The sequence below is a fragment of the Fusarium graminearum genome, chromosome 4, assembly GCF_000240135.3.
Source record: "Fusarium graminearum PH-1 chromosome 4, whole genome shotgun sequence".
Taxonomy (NCBI): domain Eukaryota; kingdom Fungi; phylum Ascomycota; class Sordariomycetes; order Hypocreales; family Nectriaceae; genus Fusarium; species Fusarium graminearum.
The window spans coordinates 4,079,861-4,102,148 of NC_026477.1; the positions used below are offsets into that span (position 1 = coordinate 4,079,861).

A 22,288-nucleotide genomic window follows, 5' to 3' on the forward strand; every position below is an offset into this window, starting at 1 on the left:
CGCTTGTCGCATCATCGACCACAAATAAATTGAACTTAGATAAATTGCGTCCGAAACTAATTATCGTAACTAATTAAACCATCAATAGTACCCGCATGTAATCCTCCGGTGATCTGGATATCCGCCGCAGTAGTATGTCGCGCCGCATCGCTCAGCAAGTAAACAACCGCTCCCGTGAGATCATTCTGGGTACTCAATCTCTGATTAGGCGGTGACAACCACATTTGTTCTCCTTCTCTCTTGCTCTTATGCTCACGCACGTTTCTTGTCATATCCGAGTCGACAAAACCAGGGGATATCGTGTTTACCCTGATTCCCTTGGGTGCAAGTTCCACAGCAAGTGCCTTTGAGAGCATCAGAATACCTCCCTTTGAGGCATTGTAGGCGGCCATTCGGTAACCTGGAAGACCAATGTGGGCGGACTGTGAGGCGAGCAGGACCATGCTTCCGGCGGTGCCTTGCTTGATGATTTGCCGTGCAGCCTTCTGGACAACGAAAAATGTTCCTCGCACCTGTGGTCGTTAGTAATATGTATGGAATTGATATGCCATTTGCCAACCCACATTGATATCTTGAATACGCGTAAACTCATCCCAGGTCTGATCCAAAAACGGCTTGTCAATCGCAACACCCGCCGCCGGGACAACACCATCAATGGTTCCAAACTCGCCCAGAATCTTTTCAAAAGCAGCATCGATGCTTTGTTCAGATGTGACATCCGTCTTGATATACATAGTCTTTGTAGAGAACTTGTCGTTGAGGGTGTTAAACTCGGCAACAGGTTGGTCCTGGATGTCTAGCACTGCTACGTTGCCGCCCATTTCACATATGGCTCGTGTGCAGGCGAAACCAATACCTTGAGCACCTCCTGTGACGATGTAGTTGCGGCCACGGAGCTCAAACATGGGACGGACATCTTGGAGAGGTTCGGGAGACATTGTGGAGTTGTTGGGTATAGAGGAGATGAAGTGATGTGGTTTACTGGATTGATAGTACTTCTCGTGATTTGTTGATAGTATTCAAGAAGATAATGAGAATAGATACGATAGAAGCTTCTATCTTTGTTGTTGACTGTTATCTCATCGGACTAATCTTGAGTCAAGTCGAGAACCGGAACTAGACCCACCTTCCGGCGTTCCGAACTCAGCCCGGCAGTTCCGCCGAGAGAACGCGGGCCGCTTCAAGTCAATGCCGAACAAGGGAACAAGAGCCGATCATGAAGATTGGTCAATCAAAAGCTTGTTTTTTGTAAAGCTTATCGGTATTTATGCGAGGCTTAACTACAGTGTGATATGAGGGCATTTGGACTTGGATAGATCAACTTGACGTAGAACAAACATGGCATCTCATCCTCCTGCTGCTTGCTGCACAGTTGCAAGCCTTCATGAGTAAGTCAAGACACAAATGAAATTCCTTCATGTTCTGCGAGGTGGCTTACTGACTTGTGTAGAGGCGAGCCGACAGGTTCCATAATCCAGATTGATAACAAGATCAATGGCTATCTGGCCAAGCCTTTGTCCGGTCAAACTAACAAGGCAATTCTGTATCTTCCAGATATCTTTGGGATATGGCAGAACAGTAAACTCATGGCAGATGCCTTTGCTGCAGAGGGTTATATTTGTCTTGTACTTGATACCTTTAATGGTGACCCTGTGCCGTTGCAGATGCCTGATGGCTTCGATATCATGAAATGGCTCAACGAGGGATCTGACGGCAAGAATCCACATACTACGCAAGCAGTAGACCCAATTGTCGTCTCTGGTATCAATTACCTCAAGAACATCGGTCTTGAACAAATTGCTGCGGTTGGGTACTGTCTTGGTGCCAAGGTTCGTTTCATCGATTGCTGTCAACCATTCTCCAGTAGAGCTAACAACATATCAGCATTTAATTCGACACTTTAAAAGTGGCATCAACGTGGGATTCATCGCCCATCCGTCCTTTGTCGAGTCCGAAGAGCTGGCCTCCGTCACCGGACCTCTTTCCATCGCTGCAGCAGAGCTAGATGACCTATTTACCGTAGAAAAGCGCCATGAGAGCGAGAGTATCCTGTCAAAGTCAAAGCAAGACTTTCAGATTAATCTTTTCTCTGGTGTACATCATGGATTCGCAGTCAAGGGAGATATGAGTGACGAGAGACAGTTGTTTGCCAAGGAGCAAGCTTTTCGTCAAGCTATTGCTTGGTTCAAAAGGTCTATAAAATAAAGTAGTATAAAAAGCAGTTTCTTCCTCCCGGGATACCACATTGAGCAATTTCAATGTCACTTCCAAATCGATCCGCCTAGTCTCGTCAGTCACTCCCTGATCCGTTCACCGCTCCGCATAGATAACCAACGTCCAAGGTGTCTAGTCTGAGCTATAATACCCTTTTACATAAAAGGTAGTTCTTATGCCTTGGACATACTACGACCTTCCTTTCAGATTTTCCTCGGGGTCCACTTAAGCTCCGAATACCCCGTCGATGATACATATTCATGCGTCGAGTACTGTTTATGGTAGATTTCATTGGACCGGGAATCAATATCTTGCCGTCGACGATACGACCTAAGCCATTCAAAACCTTGGAATATGTTTCGTTTATCAAACCTTATACATTAACTCCATGTTTCTATTTTTGCCCAACTTGTCTATTGGCCGCTGCAACTACAAACCTCGGGATCGACGCAATTGTCCAACCCGAAGGTTAATAACGGATAGTAGCATTACAATTACATCGATTTACCTTGATGAGGTTGTTGTCCTCAATTGTATAAGAATAAAGACTTCCTGCACAGATCTGGTTTATCCTCAAGTTCATAAGTTAAAGCTTCCGCCCAAGTCTACACTTGCCTCAAAACTATCACAAACACAGCTTTGTCACCCTTCAATCACATTCCTTTCACAGAACTCAATGTCTGCCAACATCGATAAATACGCCGAGGAGCGAAACAAACGCCTCCGACCAGAGGGAACGGCACAGTACATCAATCTAGCCGACTCTGACCTCCGGAAGCTTGTTGCTGATCCTTGGGTAAACTACGAGGCCCTCGCCCGCCAAGATCAACCCCTTCAAGATGGCGACAGCACGAAATTTCTCGTTATCGGTGCTGGTATTAACGGCATAACCTATGCTGGTCGTCTTGTTGAGGCTGGCTTTAGCGCTCAAGACATCGTCCTTATCGACATCGCCGGCGGGTATGGAGGTACCTGGTACTGGAACCGCTACCCAGGCCTGATGTGCGATGTTGAAGGCTATTGCTACCTGCCGCTACTCGAGGAAACTGGCTATATGCCAAAGCACAAGTACTCCTTTGGGGGTGAGATTAGGGGCCAGTGTGAGCGTGCTGCAACTCACTACGGACTTCGGGCAATGTTCTCGACCAAAGTGGACAGCCATGTCTGGAATGAGGCCAAGGGTCGTTGGATCATACAGATGACTCAATCTTTTGGCAACGTTCAGCCTCCGAAGCAGATGACGGTACAGGCTCAGTTCCTTTTCCTCTGTGGCGGCATACTCGCCATCCCTAAAGCTCCAGCGCTGCCAGGACTTGCCGAATTCAGTGCTCGAAATGAAATCTTTCACACCTCTCGTTGGAATTATACTGTTACCGGTGGTAGCCAAGAGCAGCCTGACATGGTCAACCTGAAAGACAAACGAGTAGCCATTATTGGAACTGGAGCCACATCAATCCAAGCCGTACCCCATCTGGCGAAATGGGCAAAGCACCTTTACGTCATCCAAAGAACTCCCTCATACTGTGGAGAGCGAGCTCAGCAGGAAACGACGCCTGAGACTTGGGACAAGGTGACGGAATCAGGCCCAGGATGGCAGCGTCGTCGGATGACCAACTTGAACAGCTTTCTAGTTGCTGATCCGGAGCCTGTAGACCTCGTCGACGACGGCTGGTCCAGGAACCAAGCTAGATCCGGCCTCATTGGTAGCTCCTCCCGACTGAGGGAACAAGCCGAGACAGGGGAGCATATTGATGCGCTACTAAAGATGGACGAACCTATTGCCAATGAGCTTAGGGCCCGTGTCGACAGTGAGGTGCGGGATCCCAACACAGCTGAGAAACTGAAGCCATGGTATCCTGGGTGGTGCAAACGACCAACATTCAACGACGATTATCTTGCCACTTTTAACCGCGACAACGTGACTCTTGTAGACACAGACGGAAAGGGAATCGACCGCTACACGGAACGCGGCATCGTCGCGGGTGGTCGTGAGCTTGACGTTGACGTCCTTATACTTGCTACTGGTTTCGCAGTATCAATCCACTTGCTCCCTGAAGAACTTCTCAAAGCCAGTATCATTGGTCGCGACGGACGCCACCTAAAAGACAAATGGGGATCATCCGAACATGGAACCCTCTTCGGTGTGGCTACCAATGGGTTCCCTAACCTCTTTTCCCGATTCAATTCCAGCGCATCGTCGTATAATATGACCTCTGCTTACGACATCACTGGACGATTGATTGCGCATATTATCGCCCAGGCGACAAAAGATTCTAAGCAACCAGAACGTCTAGTGATTGAGGCTGATAGGAGAGGCGAAGAAAAGTGGATGGCCCAAGTGGTTAAACAGGCAGTGTGGTACTCAGTCTTGACTATCTGCACGCCGTCATACTACACCGGTGAGGGGAAAAAGGCTCCTTCAACACCTGAGAACAATTACCGACAGGCTTTGATGACTGGTTGGGCATCGGGGATTAATGACTATGAGCGTATAGTGACCGAGTATGCCAAGAGGACGAGTGATCAACTTGAAGGCTTTGTCGTTCGAGAGGTTTGAGCAGGTGTTGATGAACAAGGGGGACCAATAGTAAGCCAAGACTATATTTATGTTATTTACCAATAGAGTAGACTCTATATATATGAGGTGGAAGTAGCTGTCTTTAGTAGATTCTTCCCGTCTATCCAAGCGCTGCTGTTGAATCTCGTACCTAGGTTCTCTTTTCCCATCTATGAAAGTTAGTTTTGTCTATTCAGGTATCAAATGTACTTACAAGTCAAGGAATAGTTTCCAAAGGATAGAGAAGAGGATTCCTTGAAGGCCATTGGCCAAGATGCGGGTTTTCAGCCCACGACCTAGAAGTCCAAAGACACCATCTTGGACGACAACGGCACGCGCGGCTTCGGCTAAATTTGCTCTCAGCAACTTGAAATATGAATAGTGACCAGCGAAACTGTGATGGGTGACATACAGTATGAGATCTTGGTGTCGTTGACTTGGCGGTACGTCTTAACAACTCTCAGTGAATTAGAGATAGAGTCTGACACAATCGAAGCGCAAAAGCCAATAAATGCGAGTCGGAGCAGCCACCACACAAGCGGGTGTCTAGACGGCTCAGTTATGACCTCGGATAAGTAGTTGTACTGTTGATAGTTAGTTTGGGTCAGGTGGTACATCAATCAGACATACTGTAGCGAACCATGGGTAGTGGCCGACAAAAGTGGCAGCGGCGGTAGCAAAGGCTCCCCACCACAGACTACCGATTCCGTTGGTCTTGATGCGCCGTCGCAAAAGGGCTGTGCCTCTTGCTCCTTGGGCTTGAAGGGTCGTCTTGAGAGTGTCGATGGGAGTGAGAATCATACGGAACGCTGCGGCACTGTATGGTACATCAACACCACTCCTTTCTGTTTTCACTAATCGGAAAGGGCTTACCAAAGAGACGCGAATATGGTCTTGATAGGCGAGGGGAGGTCCTTGAGATATGGGTTTGATTGTAGAAGGGCAAGGATTCCCGCGTTGGCTGCTGTATCTCCGAATCTTGAGATGGGTCCTTGAAACAGCGCAGGTGCAATGCCTTGGTAATATCGCCGAATGCCTCCTTCAGTATAGAGAGTCTTGGTGGCAATGGTAAAAGATGTCCCGTGACGGTACTGATAGTTCATGATTGTTCGTAGAGGCTGTTTACGGTCATTCTAACAGGGTCTCTACCATGATTAGAGGGCATCTTACCATTAGTAGTAAAACCTGCAATACCATGGCTGCAGCACCACTGAGTCCCCCGCCCAGTGCCCGCTTGAGAGCTTTCTTGAGGTCAAACTGTACTCGTTAGTGGTCGTATTGATGTTCGTGCGATTCGAAGTACCTCTGTCTCATCCGAATCAATCCATCCTTTGATAAAAACAGCCAAGACTACTATCACTAGAATAGTCCAGAATATCCTCCAAGCATACCAGCTCCTTGTTCTTTTCTCAGGCGTAGGCGCCGGCACTATCTCGGACTCGTTATTACCGACTTGTTCGGTTTCGATATGCTGGTCTCTGAGCAACGGCGTTTGCTCATCGTTTCGGGCAGGAGCTTCGGGGTCACTACGAGAAGACATTTCGGTTGTATTGACAAGATAACAATGGCAGGAAGAAGAAGAGAGCACGAAGATGGGGTCGCGGATGACGCGATGACCAGGAGCATCATTGATGACTTAGCGGTTTGTTCGCTAAACTTGGGATGTTTAGTGGGGAAAGATAGGGACATTATTAATCCATCCAGCTGCCTTATCTTTAACCATGACAATAGATCAGCCTCGGTTCCTGGTTGTTTTTGGAGTTTATTAATTAATAGATATTGTTTATCCATCTGCAGCCTGGGACCGGTGACTGTCAACTCCTTGTGTTGGATTAGTAGTCAGTCCTAGGCCATCTAATGACGCTACCAATTGCCGTTCTACATTACAACAAACAGCAGCAGCCCAGTTCTATGTATTCGTAAGATATTCAGGTAGATGAGATCCATGATACACATGCAGTTTCCCGGCGCTATTTGTTGTGCAACGTGAGATATCCTGGTCCCATGTCGGTAAACAAAATGACAATAGGCAGGTCTACCGCTATAACCTAGGCTCGTTGGCAGTGTTGGACACTGCAAACACTTGGCAAACGAATCGGACCAATATCCAGAGGGTAGTACCTACCTACCTACCCGAACAAATATCGTCTTCATGAGGGCCTCTTAAAATCTTTATTCTCACCTCTCATCTTACTCCCCACATCCGCTTAGCAACACATTTACAGATACCGAATATGGATTCAGATCAGCTCAGCCCCAACACCAGGTCCCTGCGTTCCAGAAGCAATGTCACATATTGTGTGTACCTGCCGTCCCGCTCTCGCATGAAGCTGCCACTTACTGATCTAACCAAAGACGACGACCTGCCGCCCGAGACTATAGAGGCTATGTCAAGTCTCACCCACCCTCCCTACGACGCTGACCTTGGTACGACTATCAAGAGATCAATCGAGTTTGATACCGAGAGTAAGGACAACAGATCAAGCGAGGTTGATACCGGCACCAAGAACAATGGATCAATCGTGGTTGATACCAGGATCAACAACGAACCCGTCGCCAAAACAAGCGACACAACCCTCGAAGCAACCGGTACGTATACCCTCATCAGTGCAAATATTAACTAATACGAACAGGATCTACTATCGCTCGATCTTCTCTCGTTACTATCGCAAAGATAAAGGCAAAGATCGCCACGGAACATGCATACAGCGAAATTCTTACCCAAGCGCGACGAAGGCTATGGGAGCAGATAGAGTCATATGAGGCTCACATTCGAGAAAACCAGAGAAAGATTTGCGAGAGCGACGAGGGAGTAGACCAGCTCAATAAGAGACTTCATGATTGCGAAATACTGGACAGTCAGATTGCCGAACTTTGCAAGCTCCTCAAATCCCTCGGCGAGCAGTTGGATGAGAGATCCGACAAAGTTGTAGACCTCTTGAGCGAGCTGTCAAAGGCCGGGTGAAGCCGTGACTGAAGTCGTGTCGGATAAAAGCGCGACGAACAAGAGTGGAAGTGCAGGTGCATGCTGGGCAGGTTCTTTTCATCCTTTGATCAATATCGGAGTTTGTTTTCTTCCATAAGCTTCTGCAATATGCGCACAATGAGTCTTGATGTGCATGACATGGTCCAAGGGTTTTGTGACTGTATCATTTTCAAAACTAAATTCACAAAGCATGGGATAAAAGAATCCATGATCCCTTTCATTTCTTTGTGTAAGGAGCCATTCCCAAATTATTCAAGGGCAGTTGCATCCACCACCCCAGATTAAGTCACAACAGGCCTATTACTCCAGCCGATATACGGAGATAAAAGTTCTCACCCTGGATTTCAAAGCCTGTTTGTTCCATGCCAGCAGCAGACTTCTTCAAAGACTAGACTGTGATTGTCCGCTTTGCCATTATCGCCATCAGGAATGGAAGATTAGCGTCATTGTTAAGCATGTATTGTATGTTCTTTTGACACATATACTGTGCAGATGATTGGGAATTCTGAATTTGTTACGACTTGCAACCTGCTGCCTGTATTTAATTGTCTTTGTTCTGCTTGCAAAGGCATTGTGCGTCTTGTCTATGCAATCAACCGTGAGGCAAAACCATTGAACAAAGGCACTTGTGCTTTGAACAACTACTTAGTTCGGTAGCTTGGGATGGATTACAACATTCTTAAAAAAACTATATAAAGGGCATTTCATAGATCAACAAATTTCATCAAACACCAGAAGTTGATCAACATTTGCTGACTACGTAACAAATCTCAAGGTAAGGCACAACATACACAAACTCACAAACGAAACACCAATACACCTATCTTTGCCCAACATGAGTTCTTCTTCAGACTACAGCGACGCTGCAGCAGCACAACTCAGAGTGAACATCGATCACGAAGTCGCCCTTTTCCTCATGCGCCTGAAGAGTTTGGGGGTCGATGATCTCGTCGAAGATGAGATCGAGGGTTTCGAAGCAGAGACCTCCAGACCAACAGCCCCCAAAACATCCGTTCCCACGAACTCTAGCAGCTCGTCGTCTTCCAGCGGAGTTGGCAGTAGCAAGGAAAAAGCGCCCCAGCAAATCATCGAGATCTCTGACGTGAGTGGTCAGATCGAGAACTACCTCGAGAAGAAGAAGCTATCCCAGAAGCAGCGCGACAAGAGAGCCGAGATCAACAGGCTTGAAGAAGACATGGCCGATCTTGATCTGCAGAAACGCAATCTTCTCAACAATGCCGAAATCCAGCGCGTCAGCCATGTCATTGGAAATGTCTCCACTGACATTGAATTGAACAAGATTCTGGAGCGGTACAGGGCCAGCGGCGTGGAGCGCGCCCAGTTGGATGCTGAGCGCCAGAGGCTCATGGATGGGATTCGTCAGCTTCAGCAGAAGAAGCGCTCATCGTGAGGCCGAGGTTTTTGGTCTATTTTTCAGTGATACGCGTCCCTGTAGGTAGGCCGAGGTGGAGGTGAAGGGAAACGGTGTCATGGAGTTATGGAGTTCATAGTGGCTGGTTCAATTCTCATTTGGTCATTATGGTATGTATTCAATTTATGTAAGGTTTCCTTCGTGTCCGTCTTCTTCACCGTCCTCACTCTCATCGCTTTGTCCAAACCAAATGCGAATATCATCGTAAAGTGCTATGTTCCCATGTCTCTCCACTAACACTTGGTGACAATTAACTAAATCCCATCTGCCGTGGCGTACAAGTCATTCCAGCACCCTTTAATCACGAGAGGTCACAATGATCGCTGATTGTAGGTAGTTCACCTTTCGCGATTGAAGATGTACCTAGCCAAGTGATATACTTGTGTCGTATCTGCAGTATACGAAGCTACAATGAGTCACTCGGTCAGCGTAAGTAGCTTAGTGCGGAAACCGCTTTAAGGCACGCCATGCACGATATTAATAAAGCGAAGGAGTTCCTCATATTGAAAGGTCGTAAGTTTAACCCTTCAGCTCTTGCAACAGAAACTTAATCCCAATTGCTCCAAACAACGACAAACACAGTCTACCACAATGCCGCCTGAACCTCTTAGCGGACCGCTGTGTACCAAATCATCCCTTGCAAAGAACATGCGTATTCTCGGCCTCAACAAGGGAGATACTGTTCTTGTCCACTGTTCTCTCAGCAAGATAGGCTGGATTAACGGAGGAGCCGAGACTCTAACCCATTCCCTCCTCGAGATTCTCACTCCCGAAGGGACACTAGTCGTACCGACGCAAACAAGCAGCAACTCAGATCCAGCAGCATGGGTCAATCCGCCTGTCCCTCAATCATGGTGGCAAACAATCCGAAATACCATGCCACCTTTTAACCCACAGACAAGTCGTACACAAGGAATGGGTGCCTTGGCAGAAGCTGTGAGGAATTGGCCTGGTGCGGTGCGAAGCATGCATCCTCAAACATCCTTCAGTGCACTCGGTGCAAACGCTACATTCACCACCGAAGGACATGCCTTGGACTGCATGTTGGGTGAATCCAGTCCCCTCGCTCGCTTGGAAGACCTAGATGCAAAGGTTCTTCTTATTGGCGTTGACTTTGGCAAGTGCACGTGCTTCCATTTGGCCGAGTATAGGATTGAGTCGAAGAAGTCCGATAATTGGTTTGCAGCTTCAGTGGACGGGATGCGAACGTGTATGACAGTTTCAGATGTAGCTATAAACGATGATGACTTTTTGGACTTGGGAAAAGAGTTTTTACGAGAGGGTGATGTAACGAGAGGAAATATCGGAGCAGCACCCTGTTACTTGTTCTCTCTGAAGACAGCAGTCAGCTTTGCTCGGCAGTGGATGGTTTCCAATAGGGTACAATCCAAATAAGTTCATTCACTAGTGGCCAGGCTGTTCAGGTTGCTCGTCTTACCCAACAGAGATAGAGATATGGTCGTTATTAATATTGACAAGTTTCTTGTCAGAACCCGCTTCTGCTCTTGGTTCGTCTCCATCACCTTCGGCGTTCCCTTGGTTGGTCCTGTGGTTTTACTAGAATACCTTCCTGTGTGTTCACATTCTCGGCAATCGGTACATTTTTAGGGTACTTGCTGATACAGTATTGCTGACCGCTAGAAATGCACAAACGTAATGCCACTACTGCTCACTCATCTCAGTCTAGGCCAGCTTGTTTAGCTGTGCTATTACATGCGTGGCGTTGAGATGGCCCGCTCCGCGGGTGGACCTTGTTCCATTGGTAACTAAATTAACAAGTTGTGGATAATTCAAGGAAGTGACCTTGAGCTGGATCTGATTTTCTAGAGAAGTCGCATTTATTGGATGGAATTGCTTACCTTGAATAATTCTATTATATCTGGGCAGGCGGTCCGAGGGTGATCGACCGCACTACTGGTCTATCAATTACTCAATCGGGGTTTCAGCTCGTCTCTTCCAACTACCAGCGCCAGTTACTGTTTCTCAATGGATGATTAATTCTGCATGTCTTGAAAGGTAATGAGACATAGTCCACCGTGGCACGAATACGACAACGCTTTCTGACTACATACGACGTACCTGTGTGAAGGAAGGTTCCAGCTTACAGCAAACCATCTGTTTTTCCCGTTCCGTATTAAATCCTGGTCTCAATTCATCCCTTTGGGATATAAAAAGCTGCTCTTCTCCCCTTGTACTCAACTTCTTCCACTCATCCTACCCAGTCCCATCTTCATACTCTTCCAAATCACATCAACACAGCTTAACACCCCATTATCTTCTTCTCTACTTCATTCCCCAGCCAACATGTATACTGCACCAGGAATCCTCACCCTCACCGGTTCCAACAGGATGACCCTCACGTTCATTATTGACGACGTGCATTTTACTTTAACGGGAAATATTAACCCCGCTATGCCGCCTTTCAAGGCAAACCAAGTCATCCTTACATACAACAATGTCCATGAGCTGAGTTCCACAGTATCATTCGAGGGACAAATCGGACCAAACAACTTTAAATTGAACCTCGAAAATGGTGTCACCGCCGAGGGTTATCTTGATTTCCCTATCAGCCCTGCCTCGAGAATCAGCGGATCTGGTACGTGGTCGCAGAACTAAGGCTGCACACACTACGACTTTGGGCAGGCCGACGAAGCAACTGCAACACTCGCGCTGCCTATCAAGGAATCTTCTATATCTATTCATATTTGCTTTCCAAGCATGATTGCCGATAAAGATCTTTGAAATGATATCACGACAAGGATGGATATCGGATAGCCAAGGACGACTTGGGAAGTGAAGATTTAGATACTTATCCGAAAGGCAATAGAAATACTTTTTTTGGTGCAGTTTTAAGACTACGAAACAAAGTTTTGAGCGTGACATGAGTAGCTACTTCTCAACAAGTAACCATGTTACCAAGTCATGTCATCTACTTTATGTAGAATGACAGGGCAAGGCTCTTCATTATTTGCATGAAAAGCTAGATGATAATTGCCCGAATCACAATGAACCAAGAGTTTAAGGCCGGCTTCTTTCACTTCTGTCACACATGTGGCATCGAGATGAGTTGCCATGTATGTAGTCAGCCCTTGTTCCATTGAGGAAGTAAATCTTCAAAACATGCTCCATGAAGCAGCTGAAAGCCCGCAGATGGATAAAGGCAATAGGTGAAATATAGTTTGAGCAAAACCTGATTCTCTACAGACGTTGCATTCATTGGATATAGCGGCTTATTTCCGATTGTTCCATTAGGCCTGAACAGGCGGCCTGAGCGTAATCAACGCCAATATTGGTCTATCAATTGCTGAATTAGGCGGTTCCGCTCTTCTTGTCCAACTGTCAGCGCTGGATTTGGTGTCCTCAATGGCTGATTTCTTCTGCACGCCTTGACTAGCAAGAGATACTATCAATCTTGACACATTTACATAATGCATGAGTAAGAAGGAGCCAGCTTACCGCATGCTATCTACTTTTCCTATTTTAACTTGAAAGTTTGGCTTCAACCTATTGCTTTTGGATATAAAAAGCAGCCTGGCGACTATCCCCCCTCAATCATACAAGGAACTGGCCAGTTTGTGCAGAACTAAGTCTGTGGAAGAGATGGGGCAGTGCCACTCTTGGGCAGGCTAATGAGGCAACTACGACTTTCGCATTGTCTATCAAGCAATGGGCTTCGTTTACTTGGTCTGGCTTTCCGAATATGAGTGGCGACAAGAGATCTCTAAAACACCGTTATAACAAGAATGAATACTAACTGGATAATCAAAGACATGGAAATGAAAGTTATATGCACTTATCTAAGAGACAATAGATATATTGTATTCATGTGGTATATCTTTAAAACTATAAAATGGAGTCGCGATATATTATGCACTTATTGAGCGTGATATGCGTAGGTATTTCTCATCAAGTAGCCATATCACCAAGTTATCTCCTTATCAAAGACAACCATGTTAGCCGATTTCAGTATTGCTATGAGAAGCTAGATAAGAATTGCTCGAATCATAATTAACCACGAGTTGGTCATGTCGAAACCATGGCGGCCGGCTCATGTTTCACTTCTACTGCACTGTCCATGTCTGTCTCACTGTCAATGCCAGTTGTATGCCAACGCGCACTATCATTTGGACTGTCATGTTTAGTAACGGCATTTGGATTAAATGAGAAGTAATATACGTATGACGGAATAACGGTGAGAGCTATACTGATTAGTGCTGGAGTCGCTGAAAAAACGTGCCATAGGGCTATCGCGTTACGTATAGCATGTCACAAACCATACACATACAACCTACAGACTTGACCTACTATCTACTCAATCAAGCCCACGTATTTGACCTCTACAGCCATTGTTTGAGTCCGTCCTTCCCCAGGATTTTCACAGTTGTACCCTGGCCAAGTTCAGACATCCCTGTTAGTGCTGACTGTTGCATCGAATCCTGGTACTTTTGCTTCTCAAGTACCAAGTCCTACAAATACCTCTCCTTAGGGTTTGGAATTTCGACCTTGACCAATCTGTTCAATTCAAGCCAGACACGCATCGCATTGCATCGCATCGTTCCTCACCGCCGTGATGTCGCAGACAGAGCTTCACAACCCTCCGCCTACGACGGATTTTTTATTTGTCAATATTGCGCGACCACAGGATATCAAAAATCGAAGGACACAAAAGAAAATTAATAGCCATGTGATGAAACCAATTGGCCTCACTCGGAGGCGTCACCGGCCAAACAAGGCGATACCGATTACTCTGCCGTCGCCGGCTCATTCAGACTCAAACGGCTCCGAAAAATTGCCCGTCCCGACTGTTGTTAGCACCGCAGACTCTCTTCCACGCGATGAAAATCCGCGAGATCGTGATGAGTCAGATCATAATGCATCAGCCCAGGATACACCATCATCAGCTCCCATACCTCGGCACTGCCTGCGTCTCATTCCATCTCCCGTTCCTGAGCAAAAGAAGTTCAGATCACTTCCCATGTCTGCGCGCACCAGAAAAATGATTCATTTCTGTCAGTTCTATTTCTGAATGTTGGTAGTGTTGTTTTCTAATGATTTGCAGTGGCTATAGCTCAAGAGGCGCCTGTATGTCAGCTGATGCGGGAACTTTGTTTCTCTCTGTCCTTCGTTGATGAAAGTGCCTTTCATTTAGCTCTGGCTCGGCTTGAGGTCGACCCCGAGCGCACTGGAGGACAAGAACCACACGAGACCGCTTCCAGTCTGTTGCACTATGATGCCTCGGTTGAAAATCTGAGGCAAAGGTTTGACGGCCCGGTTGTTAAAGCTCATGAAGCCATCATCGGTGTGGTTGTTAATTTGGCATGCTACGATGTAAGTAGTCTTGTTGAAGTCTGCTCTAGAAGATTGTGGCTAATGATGGTGTAGCTGTTTACCAATAACATCAAAAGGTGGAAAACTCATATGTATGGGCTACAAAATATGATTCTGTATAGAGGTGGTATCAACACACTTACCTCACGATACATACGAGTTACAGCTATCTGGTACAAGTCTCGCTTGGGTTTTTCATAGTAGCTTGCTGACACTTCTAGGGTGGATTTGATCGGCTCCATGGCTTTGGATCAAGTACCTTACTTGGCATTCCAGAAAGGCCATACAGACAGGTCTCAAAGAATATACGAGGTGGTGGGTTCGTCGCTAGATGTTGAGAAACGCTGTCACGCCAATATCAACGAGATTCTTCAGATGCTTTCGAGATTGTCGAGCTTGGCTAGAGGAAAGTCTGAGTTTGAACAGAGTCAGGACGATGATCTCCTTGAAGCTTTACAAGCAACAATTCATTCTGTCCTCACGTTGCCTCGATATGGGAACCTTGAGTCAGACGAAGATTCACGCGAGCTTTGTTTGAGAACATACGAGATAGTCCGACTTGCCGCCCTTCTATATCTCTCTGGACCTACGACATTCTTAGCTGGAAATCGACGCTTCAACTTGGTAACTCCACAGTTCAGAGGACGACTGTCCAGGCTTTATGGTGAGCAGGGGCTACCCAGCTCGGTTTCTCAGCCTTTGAAACTGTTTGTTTTAGTTGCTGGAGCTATTGTTGAAGTGGATAATGACAGGCAATTCTTTGTGAACCATCTGAGTCATGTTGTATCGCTGAGGAAGTTGAGTTGGGAGGATGTGATGAGTGAGCTTCGGTCTATGGCGTGGTTTGATGTTGTTTGGTCGATGGATCTGGATAGGCTTCGGGGCGACTTGGCTGTTAAAATGACGGGCCCATGAATGACTGTTTCCTCATTCGATCTAAGAAGAGATATGAGCTTAACAGTAAGATTCAATACGGCAACAATATGTAAGAAACTGGAGGCATGTCAATAAGCCACAGAGCTCAACAACAGCCAAACCTTATGCCATGGACCTATAAATGACATTTGAGGTGCTCGATAGAATAGCGATTGTACAGTGGTCAGGTATTGAGTTCATTTTCGGAGCCAATGATGGTTCGTACAACGGTTTTTTTTTTTTTTTTTTTTTTTTTTTTTTTTTTTTTTTTTAAGAAAAGGAGGCGAGAGTCATAGAAAGTAGGGTTCGGACCCAATGATGATAAAGAGGTCCAACAATTAAAGTGTCTAAGTAGAAGTCTATCCAGCAAGTCATGAAATTGTTAGCCTGCCAAGCCTTGGGGTAAAAACACAAATGGCCTAAGAAGGGTAGTCTAAGTGGCATAAGCTGATCTATTTTTCATCCCTTGTGCCTGCAGCGGCTAATTATTCCGATGTCCTGGGATCACTACAGCTGATAGTCAGGGAGGGTTGCCTGCATTGGCTACTTGCTAAGCCTGGTGCATTTTATTTGGTGGTTGGTACAACTTTAAAGACGATATTGATTTTCTGTTATCCTGCGTGAGTAGGGCACAACAGCAACCTTATTCCCGCACAACATTAAAGGACTGCTCAGTAGCCCACTTCTTCTTCTTCTTTTAAACTTGACCTAGGTAGTTACTGAAGAAAACCCCTATGGATCGGCATTGACGATCGTGTATCAAAACTGACGTATATCATGGTAATGCACTGTAGGTGGCTGAGCTAACCCGCCCCATCTTGCATCTTGCATCTTGCATCAACACATTCCGAGCCCACGACGGAAAACAACGAGACGAAAACACTGATAATCTCCAAGGCAATATATTCATTAATATTGTCATCAGTCACTGAATCACTGCTGGTTTCTGTCACTAAACCACTGCCGGCTTCCATGAAACCTATCCACCTACCTGCTTCAACATGTACAAGCCCATGTCCGTCAGACCTTTCTGCACCTTGTGCGAGTCCGCTTTCCAAGAAGAGGAACATGTCGTCATCAGTAAGCCAATTATGCGTCTCTAAACAGCTGCAGCTGCTAATTTTCCTTAGTCAAAGAAGATGCCGAGCAGCCATTACAGTCAGTCGAGTTCAACATGAGCCAGCTCGAGTTCATCAAACCGGGGGCAACAGGGTCAACAGAGGCATCAGAAACGACTAACTCGGACCCTGACGTGGACGCTGACTTGGATGTTGACTCGAACCTTGACTCGGACTCTACCTTGAACTCTGAGGGGCTGAGCTGGAGTGATTATCTCAGATACAATCCCACGTGGGAAAATGACGACAAATGGTCACTGGCAAGTCACTTGACGTGCGCCAACTATTTAATAAGCCACGGGTTGTCTCCTTGGAAGATAGCAAAGGTCCTTGCCGGGGACTTTGCATTGTCACCATCTGCCGCTGCCCAAAGACGATATCATGTCCAAACACTAGCAAGGGTTGAACCCGCACAGCCCTCGGATGAAGACATTCTCAGCAAGATATCTAAGCTACCACCGGAGATAACACAGTAAGTCGTGCGATGGTGTCTACCCCATATCATGATGTGCCATGGCACTTCTCTCCCTGACCTCCGTGAACCAGAGCCAGACAGCAGCTATCGGTTGAATCATCAGGGCCCAGTCTGGGCTAGCTTCATTTCCTTACAGGGAAATCACTATATTAGCCGATTATCTAACGAACCCAACGATGAAGTCTTTTCAGTACTCATCCGACCGCCGTCTGACGGCATTAACACATTCTATGTCGCACATGACCATCTGGGCGTCCGAAAAGTTGTGTTTGCGATCCCCGACAACGAAAAAGCACCCGCGACTGTGGAGGACACGGTTCTTTGGTGAGAGACTATTACCTTTGAAGCCAACCACACACCCGTAAATGTTATATCGGACGGTGTCAAAGTGCAATCTCTTTACCGCACACCAGGACTTAAAAGGCCTGCGAAAACTTACTGGCCGAGTCTCATGAAGCCTCAAGATCATCCACGAGTTGCACGTCTCAACAGAGGAGCCAAGGGCTTGCCAATGGTCAAGGGAATGCGCCCTCTCGTTTTGAATGATGTCGGGATGAAAGCATTGAGCGCCTGTTGTTGCGAGAATTCCGGTAGGAGATATTGTCTGACCTTGGTCGCTCACTATCCGGATACGCCTGCAATACGTTATCAAGATTACAGTCGCCACATTCCTTCTGATGTTGAACCCATGTGGCTCCACCTTGTCCTCGATGAGGGCGAACGGATCGCAGAGATCTGGGGATGGCAAACTTTTTCTCGGAGTAGTGACCTAGTACTGCGGACCAACAAGGGGCGAATTTGGAACATCGGCCCAATAGTTTCTGAGAGGGAGCCATTTAACTGGAATCACCTTGTTGACCTGCCTACTGGAGAACCATCTACTATCTACTTTGATGAATCACTGAGAGGTATCAACCAATTGGCTTTTCAAGAAAAGAAGAAGCCATTAGTCGGTGCCAAGGCAGCACCCGAGGTGATGGTACCCCCTCCGCCTGCTAGAGCAAGGAGGATCAGCTACTTTTATTTCTCGGGACGACTAAAAGACTTATTAACTGTCACGCCTTGCTGGATCAAGAGCAGGAAAGGCCTGATGCAAATCACCGGCCTTGTGCTTCGCTACGGGGATGGTCGTGTGCGTACTCTTGGCGTCGTACGGTTGGATTGTCTGGCTGAACCAATCGATGTCACGGCCAGCGCTGGTATGTCGTTATCGCGGAAAGACATTTATCATATCGTGGATATACAAACACATCCTCACAAAGTTGAAATGAGTGAATCGAAATGGTTTCCATGTAGGGGGAGGTTGACTTGGTGGGATCAGTATTGGGGTGGCCCTCATGCTATCTCGCTTTTTCATGAAGTGCCCGAGGACACCTTTAAACCTGTATGATCAGGACTTTTTTATTTATCTAAAAGATTGACCGACTTTGCCTAAATCCCAAGACGTTTTAGAATAACATATACGCCGTGACAAAGTGACTACCTAGGTAGCTGTCAGCAGGGGCTAAACGTTTTGATGGCAAGCTTCAGCGTAGTTGGCAACGAGGATTGAAGTAGTCACCACCGACTTCTCATACACGTTTCAAGGGAGTAGCAAACAGCGGTATTGTGGTAACAGTGACAATCAGATGTTCTTCAAGGGTGAGATGACAGAGACGCCGATCATAGTATCAAGCTTCATATTGCTTCCATCTACAATACAATCGTCGAATCAATTAAACCAGAACTATCTCCGCAAACATATCAACATTCTGTACAGACTCTTTATCATCGCCAATGTTATCTTCGTCCAGAAAGATTGTCCCAACCCTCCTAAACTCGTTCCTATCAGACACAACCCGCCTGTCCTGGCTCACAGGCATGACCAATAGTGCATCATAGAGATGTTTTTCCGTTGTTTCATCGCCGTCATGTTTCTTTCCCGACAAGACTAATGCAAATACCTCGTTATTTTCGATCCAAGCACGTGATTCCTCATTCTGCCCGTGAACAGTATCCATGGAAGAGAATGAACCATAGGCATCACCGTGTGGCGTGCAGAGTCTCATGTTGCGTCGCCATGTTCCCAGCTTTGCTTGGTCCTCATCCGGCAATTCACTGAGCGATAGCTTGATCATCGGGCATCGGATGCGGATCCAGCCATCGATTAGTTCGCCGAATGGGTTATGCATTGTCTTTGGCGTCACACTAAAATCTGTAACAGTCGCGATGTCAACCCAGCCAGGCATGGTCATTCCATGAGCAGAGACATCGTCGAAAGAAGCAGGGCTCCAGGTCGGTGCGATATAACCCTCTTCACCGGGGAGTGGTTTCTTGTCAGGCAGGGTTATCTCCTCTCTCCCGAGAGCAGTCCATCCAAGACCTTCGACCAAGGCATTGCTCCAGAGCCCAGCAACATATTGAACTTCTCCAGAGCCAGTTCTTGACACCATCTCATAAGTAAGCCTGCTCTGGAACATTGTCGCCAGACCGGAAATTGCAGGTAGTCGATCACTCTTAACCGTGACCTTTCTATGGAAGAAGTCTTCCAGGATCAGGTACCAGAGCTGATGCGTGGCGCTCACTCTCGATTTGCGCGCGAGATCTTTGAATCCTTTCTCTTTGAGGGGATACAGCGAGTTCCAACGACCCTTGACCTCGACGCCATCTTCTGATAGCATGTGACAGTTGCACTCAAAAAACATCTGGTCGCTGCCAAAGTGGAGGGCTCTTATAGGAAGAAGGCGTTCTTGCATGGCCCATCCACGTACAGTGAGTGGTTCCTTTTTAAATATCATCCATGCTCGGGCGTGATGTGCCTTGATTGGGGGCACTTCAAAGACATACCCAGCCACCTTATTCGATTCGGTTGAATCACCAGTATTGGCTGCGACATTGATGGTAGCTGGCACATATGTTCGATCTTGCCGCTTCAAGAATCCTTGTTCAGAACCAGCAGCATTATCCGCCGCAATGGATAAGTACGCTCCTGCATAGACTTGCTGCATAGCAGCAGACTCTCGGGCCCAATCTTCCACATCGTCCTGGCAGATACACAACGAATCGATCCATAGGTACCGGATCCCGAGATGACGAGTGATCTTGATGGCATCTCTGTACGTCTGCGGAAGACCGTTGACGTCGATGCTGTCTAGATGGCTTGACATAGTTGAGTGGGTAGTTCGCACATGGAAAGCAGGATCAGGTCCCCAGCAGTAGCTGAGCGTCACGTAAGAGCCGTACTTTTCGCCGTCTACCGTTTCGAGCAGACGAATCTTGTTGGGGTCGTCCGTTGCTTCTAGGTCCAGAATGCGTGAAGGGAGACGAGTCTTGGCTGGCTGACAGCGATCGTGGTTCTGCACGCAATCATCGACCCAGCCTGTTACCACGCTCAAGGTTTCGTTAGAGCCAGCATCAGGCCCGACCTTTGATCCTCTAATTTTTCCCTTGTGCGAGGTCCCTACCACTTCAGCACCTCGTGTCATGGTAGAGTACAGCGAATCAGCTGGGTCTACGCAGAAGCCGAAGACATCCATCAAATACATGTACGTCCTCTTTTTACTATTAGCAAGGACAGCAAAACCTTCGCCGCCATCAAGTCTTTGGACAAGTTTAAAAAACCATGTCTCTGGTACTCCATGACCTTGAGCTTCAAGCACAAAATAACGGTGGTGAGGATCCTTTTCCACATCTTTCAGCCCTTGAATGAACTTGTCGACTCTTTTTAGAATGAGTTCGCATAGTGGACATTCCTTCGCTGACTCGGTGAGGGCGTCAAGGCCTACATGGTGAGGTAAGCCGATATCTTCAGGCGGGGTCTCGTAATCCTTGTCCGCCCAGAAACACGGCGTAGAGCTGGACTCCACAATAGAGCAGCCGGAATTCCATGACTCGGGGATTTTTGGAAGTTCAGAAGGACTGGACAGGGCGGGAGAACAGAGTGAGCATATAGTCATGGTTACAATTTCTGAACAATGTTGATCAAGTCAGAAAGAAAAGCCTCAGCTGGGCTGACCATGTCTGCCTGGATTTATAGTTAGTCAGCAAACAGCGTTTCATATCCTCACTAGACTAGAAACAGACGTGATCTCATGATCCTGCATGTTGGTGGCACTGTAAATTCATTTTCAAGCAAACATGTCACATAATGGTTCAGAGGGTATCAACTTAATATGGAATTCCTTCTTGTTCATTTGACTGAAGTGATTATAAGAATAAGGCAACTAATTACAAGAAGAAAAAGTCAAACATCCAAACATGCGGCATTCCATCCACACCAGTCCATACCTCAGAGTCTCGTAGAGACAAGAGGCGGAGATACCACCGAGATCAACTACTCAATAGATTCTAGAAAATCTAGTAGTGGGGAGCCTCGTAAGCGGGCTGCTTGGGGGCCTCGTAGGAAGGCTTCTTGGGCTGCTCCTGCTTGGGCTTGGGCTGCTCGTAAGAAGGCTTCTTGGGAGTCTCGTGGTGAGGCTTAGGAGCCTTGGGGGTCTCGTGGTGGGGCTTGGGGGCCTTGGGCTGGTTGTACTCAGGCTTCTTGGGAGTCTCGGGCTTCTTGGGCTTCTCGTGGTGAGGCTTAGGAGCCTTGGGCTGCTCGTAAGAGGGGCCCTTGGGAGTCTCGGGCTTCTTGGGCTTCTCATGGTGAGGCTTGGGGGCCTTGGGCTGGTTGTACTCAGGCTTCTTGGGAGTCTCGGGCTTCTTGGGCTTCTCATGGTGAGGCTTGGGGGCCTTGGGCTGGTTGTACTCAGGCTTCTTGGGAGTCTCGGGCTTCTTGGGCTTCTCATGGTGAGGCTTGGGGGCCTTGGGCTGCTCGTAAGCAGGCTTCTTGGGAGTCTCAGGCTTCTTAGGCTTCTCATGGTGGGGCTTAGGAGCCTTAGGCTGGTTGTACTCAGGCTTCTTGGGAGTCTCGGGCTTCTTGGGCTTCTCGTGGTGAGGCTTGGGGGCCTTGGGCTTCTCATAAGAGGGAGTCTTGGGCTTCTCGTGATGGGGCTTAGGAGCCTTAGGCTTCTCGTGGTGAGGAGGAGCGTAGTGCTTGGGCTTGTCGTGGTGGGGCTTAGGAGCCTTGGGCTTCTCGTGATGAGGCTTGGGGGCCTTGGGCTGGTTGTACTCAGGCTTCTTGGGCTTCTCCTGCTTGGGAGTCTTAGGCTGCTCGTAGGTGTCCTTGGGAGGCTCGTAGCTAGCGTAAGATCGGACCTCCTTGCTGACATCAGCGACAGGAGCGGCAATGATGCCGGTGGCGAGAGTGAGAAGGGTGACAGCGGACAGCTTCATGTTGACTGAT

General features: G+C 47.4%; 12 protein-coding genes across 12 annotated transcripts; 8 read left to right on the plus strand and 4 right to left on the minus strand.

The window, feature by feature from the left end:
- Positions 1–56: 56 nt before the first annotated feature.
- On the minus strand, positions 57–938 carry FGSG_07640 (uncharacterized protein; the record flags this gene model as incomplete). The annotated part of the gene is made up of 2 exons (XM_011329125.1): positions 57–512; positions 564–938. The coding sequence occupies 2 exons, from the start codon at positions 936–938 to the stop codon at positions 57–59; spliced, it is 831 nt and encodes a 276-aa protein (XP_011327427.1).
- A 400-nt stretch (positions 939–1,338) lies between these two features.
- Positions 1,339–2,205, plus strand: FGSG_07641 (uncharacterized protein; the record flags this gene model as incomplete). The annotated part of the gene is made up of 3 exons (XM_011329126.1): positions 1,339–1,388; positions 1,451–1,829; positions 1,885–2,205. 3 exons carry the CDS (start codon positions 1,339–1,341, stop codon positions 2,203–2,205), a joined length of 750 nt encoding a protein of 249 aa, XP_011327428.1.
- Positions 2,206–2,890: 685 nt separating this feature from the next.
- Positions 2,891–4,771, plus strand: FGSG_07642 (uncharacterized protein; the record flags this gene model as incomplete). Its single annotated transcript, XM_011329127.1, has 1 exon — positions 2,891–4,771. The coding sequence occupies one exon, from the start codon at positions 2,891–2,893 to the stop codon at positions 4,769–4,771; it is 1,881 nt and encodes a 626-aa protein (XP_011327429.1).
- A 151-nt stretch (positions 4,772–4,922) lies between these two features.
- FGSG_07643 (uncharacterized protein) lies at positions 4,923–6,311 on the minus strand (the record flags this gene model as incomplete). Its single annotated transcript, XM_011329128.1, has 7 exons — positions 4,923–4,941; positions 4,986–5,118; positions 5,184–5,355; positions 5,402–5,588; positions 5,645–5,889; positions 5,942–6,028; positions 6,075–6,311. 7 exons carry the CDS (start codon positions 6,309–6,311, stop codon positions 4,923–4,925), a joined length of 1,080 nt encoding a protein of 359 aa, XP_011327430.1.
- Positions 6,312–7,005: 694 nt separating this feature from the next.
- Positions 7,006–7,804, plus strand: FGSG_07644 (uncharacterized protein; the record flags this gene model as incomplete). The annotated part of the gene is made up of 2 exons (XM_011329129.1): positions 7,006–7,360; positions 7,405–7,804. 2 exons carry the CDS (start codon positions 7,006–7,008, stop codon positions 7,734–7,736), a joined length of 687 nt encoding a protein of 228 aa, XP_011327431.1. The 3' UTR covers positions 7,737–7,804.
- A 788-nt stretch (positions 7,805–8,592) lies between these two features.
- FGSG_07645 (uncharacterized protein) lies at positions 8,593–9,168 on the plus strand (the record flags this gene model as incomplete). Its single annotated transcript, XM_011329130.1, has 1 exon — positions 8,593–9,168. The coding sequence occupies one exon, from the start codon at positions 8,593–8,595 to the stop codon at positions 9,166–9,168; it is 576 nt and encodes a 191-aa protein (XP_011327432.1).
- Positions 9,169–9,505: 337 nt separating this feature from the next.
- FGSG_07646 (uncharacterized protein) lies at positions 9,506–10,584 on the plus strand (the record flags this gene model as incomplete). The annotated part of the gene is made up of 3 exons (XM_011329131.1): positions 9,506–9,518; positions 9,587–9,618; positions 9,772–10,584. 3 exons carry the CDS (start codon positions 9,506–9,508, stop codon positions 10,582–10,584), a joined length of 858 nt encoding a protein of 285 aa, XP_011327433.1.
- A 909-nt stretch (positions 10,585–11,493) lies between these two features.
- Positions 11,494–11,921, plus strand: FGSG_07647 (uncharacterized protein; the record flags this gene model as incomplete). Its single annotated transcript, XM_011329132.1, has 2 exons — positions 11,494–11,785; positions 11,833–11,921. The coding sequence occupies 2 exons, from the start codon at positions 11,494–11,496 to the stop codon at positions 11,919–11,921; spliced, it is 381 nt and encodes a 126-aa protein (XP_011327434.1).
- Positions 11,922–13,759: 1,838 nt separating this feature from the next.
- Positions 13,760–15,432, plus strand: FGSG_07648 (uncharacterized protein; the record flags this gene model as incomplete). The annotated part of the gene is made up of 4 exons (XM_011329133.1): positions 13,760–14,198; positions 14,249–14,517; positions 14,572–14,609; positions 14,739–15,432. The coding sequence occupies 4 exons, from the start codon at positions 13,760–13,762 to the stop codon at positions 15,430–15,432; spliced, it is 1,440 nt and encodes a 479-aa protein (XP_011327435.1).
- A 1,001-nt stretch (positions 15,433–16,433) lies between these two features.
- Positions 16,434–18,332, plus strand: FGSG_07649 (uncharacterized protein; the record flags this gene model as incomplete). Its single annotated transcript, XM_011329134.1, has 5 exons — positions 16,434–16,512; positions 16,563–17,022; positions 17,162–17,349; positions 17,439–18,224; positions 18,322–18,332. 5 exons carry the CDS (start codon positions 16,434–16,436, stop codon positions 18,330–18,332), a joined length of 1,524 nt encoding a protein of 507 aa, XP_011327436.1.
- A 408-nt stretch (positions 18,333–18,740) lies between these two features.
- FGSG_07650 (uncharacterized protein) lies at positions 18,741–20,960 on the minus strand (the record flags this gene model as incomplete). Its single annotated transcript, XM_011329135.1, has 1 exon — positions 18,741–20,960. The coding sequence occupies one exon, from the start codon at positions 20,958–20,960 to the stop codon at positions 18,741–18,743; it is 2,220 nt and encodes a 739-aa protein (XP_011327437.1).
- A 400-nt stretch (positions 20,961–21,360) lies between these two features.
- FGSG_07651 (uncharacterized protein) lies at positions 21,361–22,278 on the minus strand (the record flags this gene model as incomplete). The annotated part of the gene is made up of 1 exon (XM_011329136.1): positions 21,361–22,278. One exon carries the CDS (start codon positions 22,276–22,278, stop codon positions 21,361–21,363), a length of 918 nt encoding a protein of 305 aa, XP_011327438.1.
- Positions 22,279–22,288: the final 10 nt, after the last annotated feature.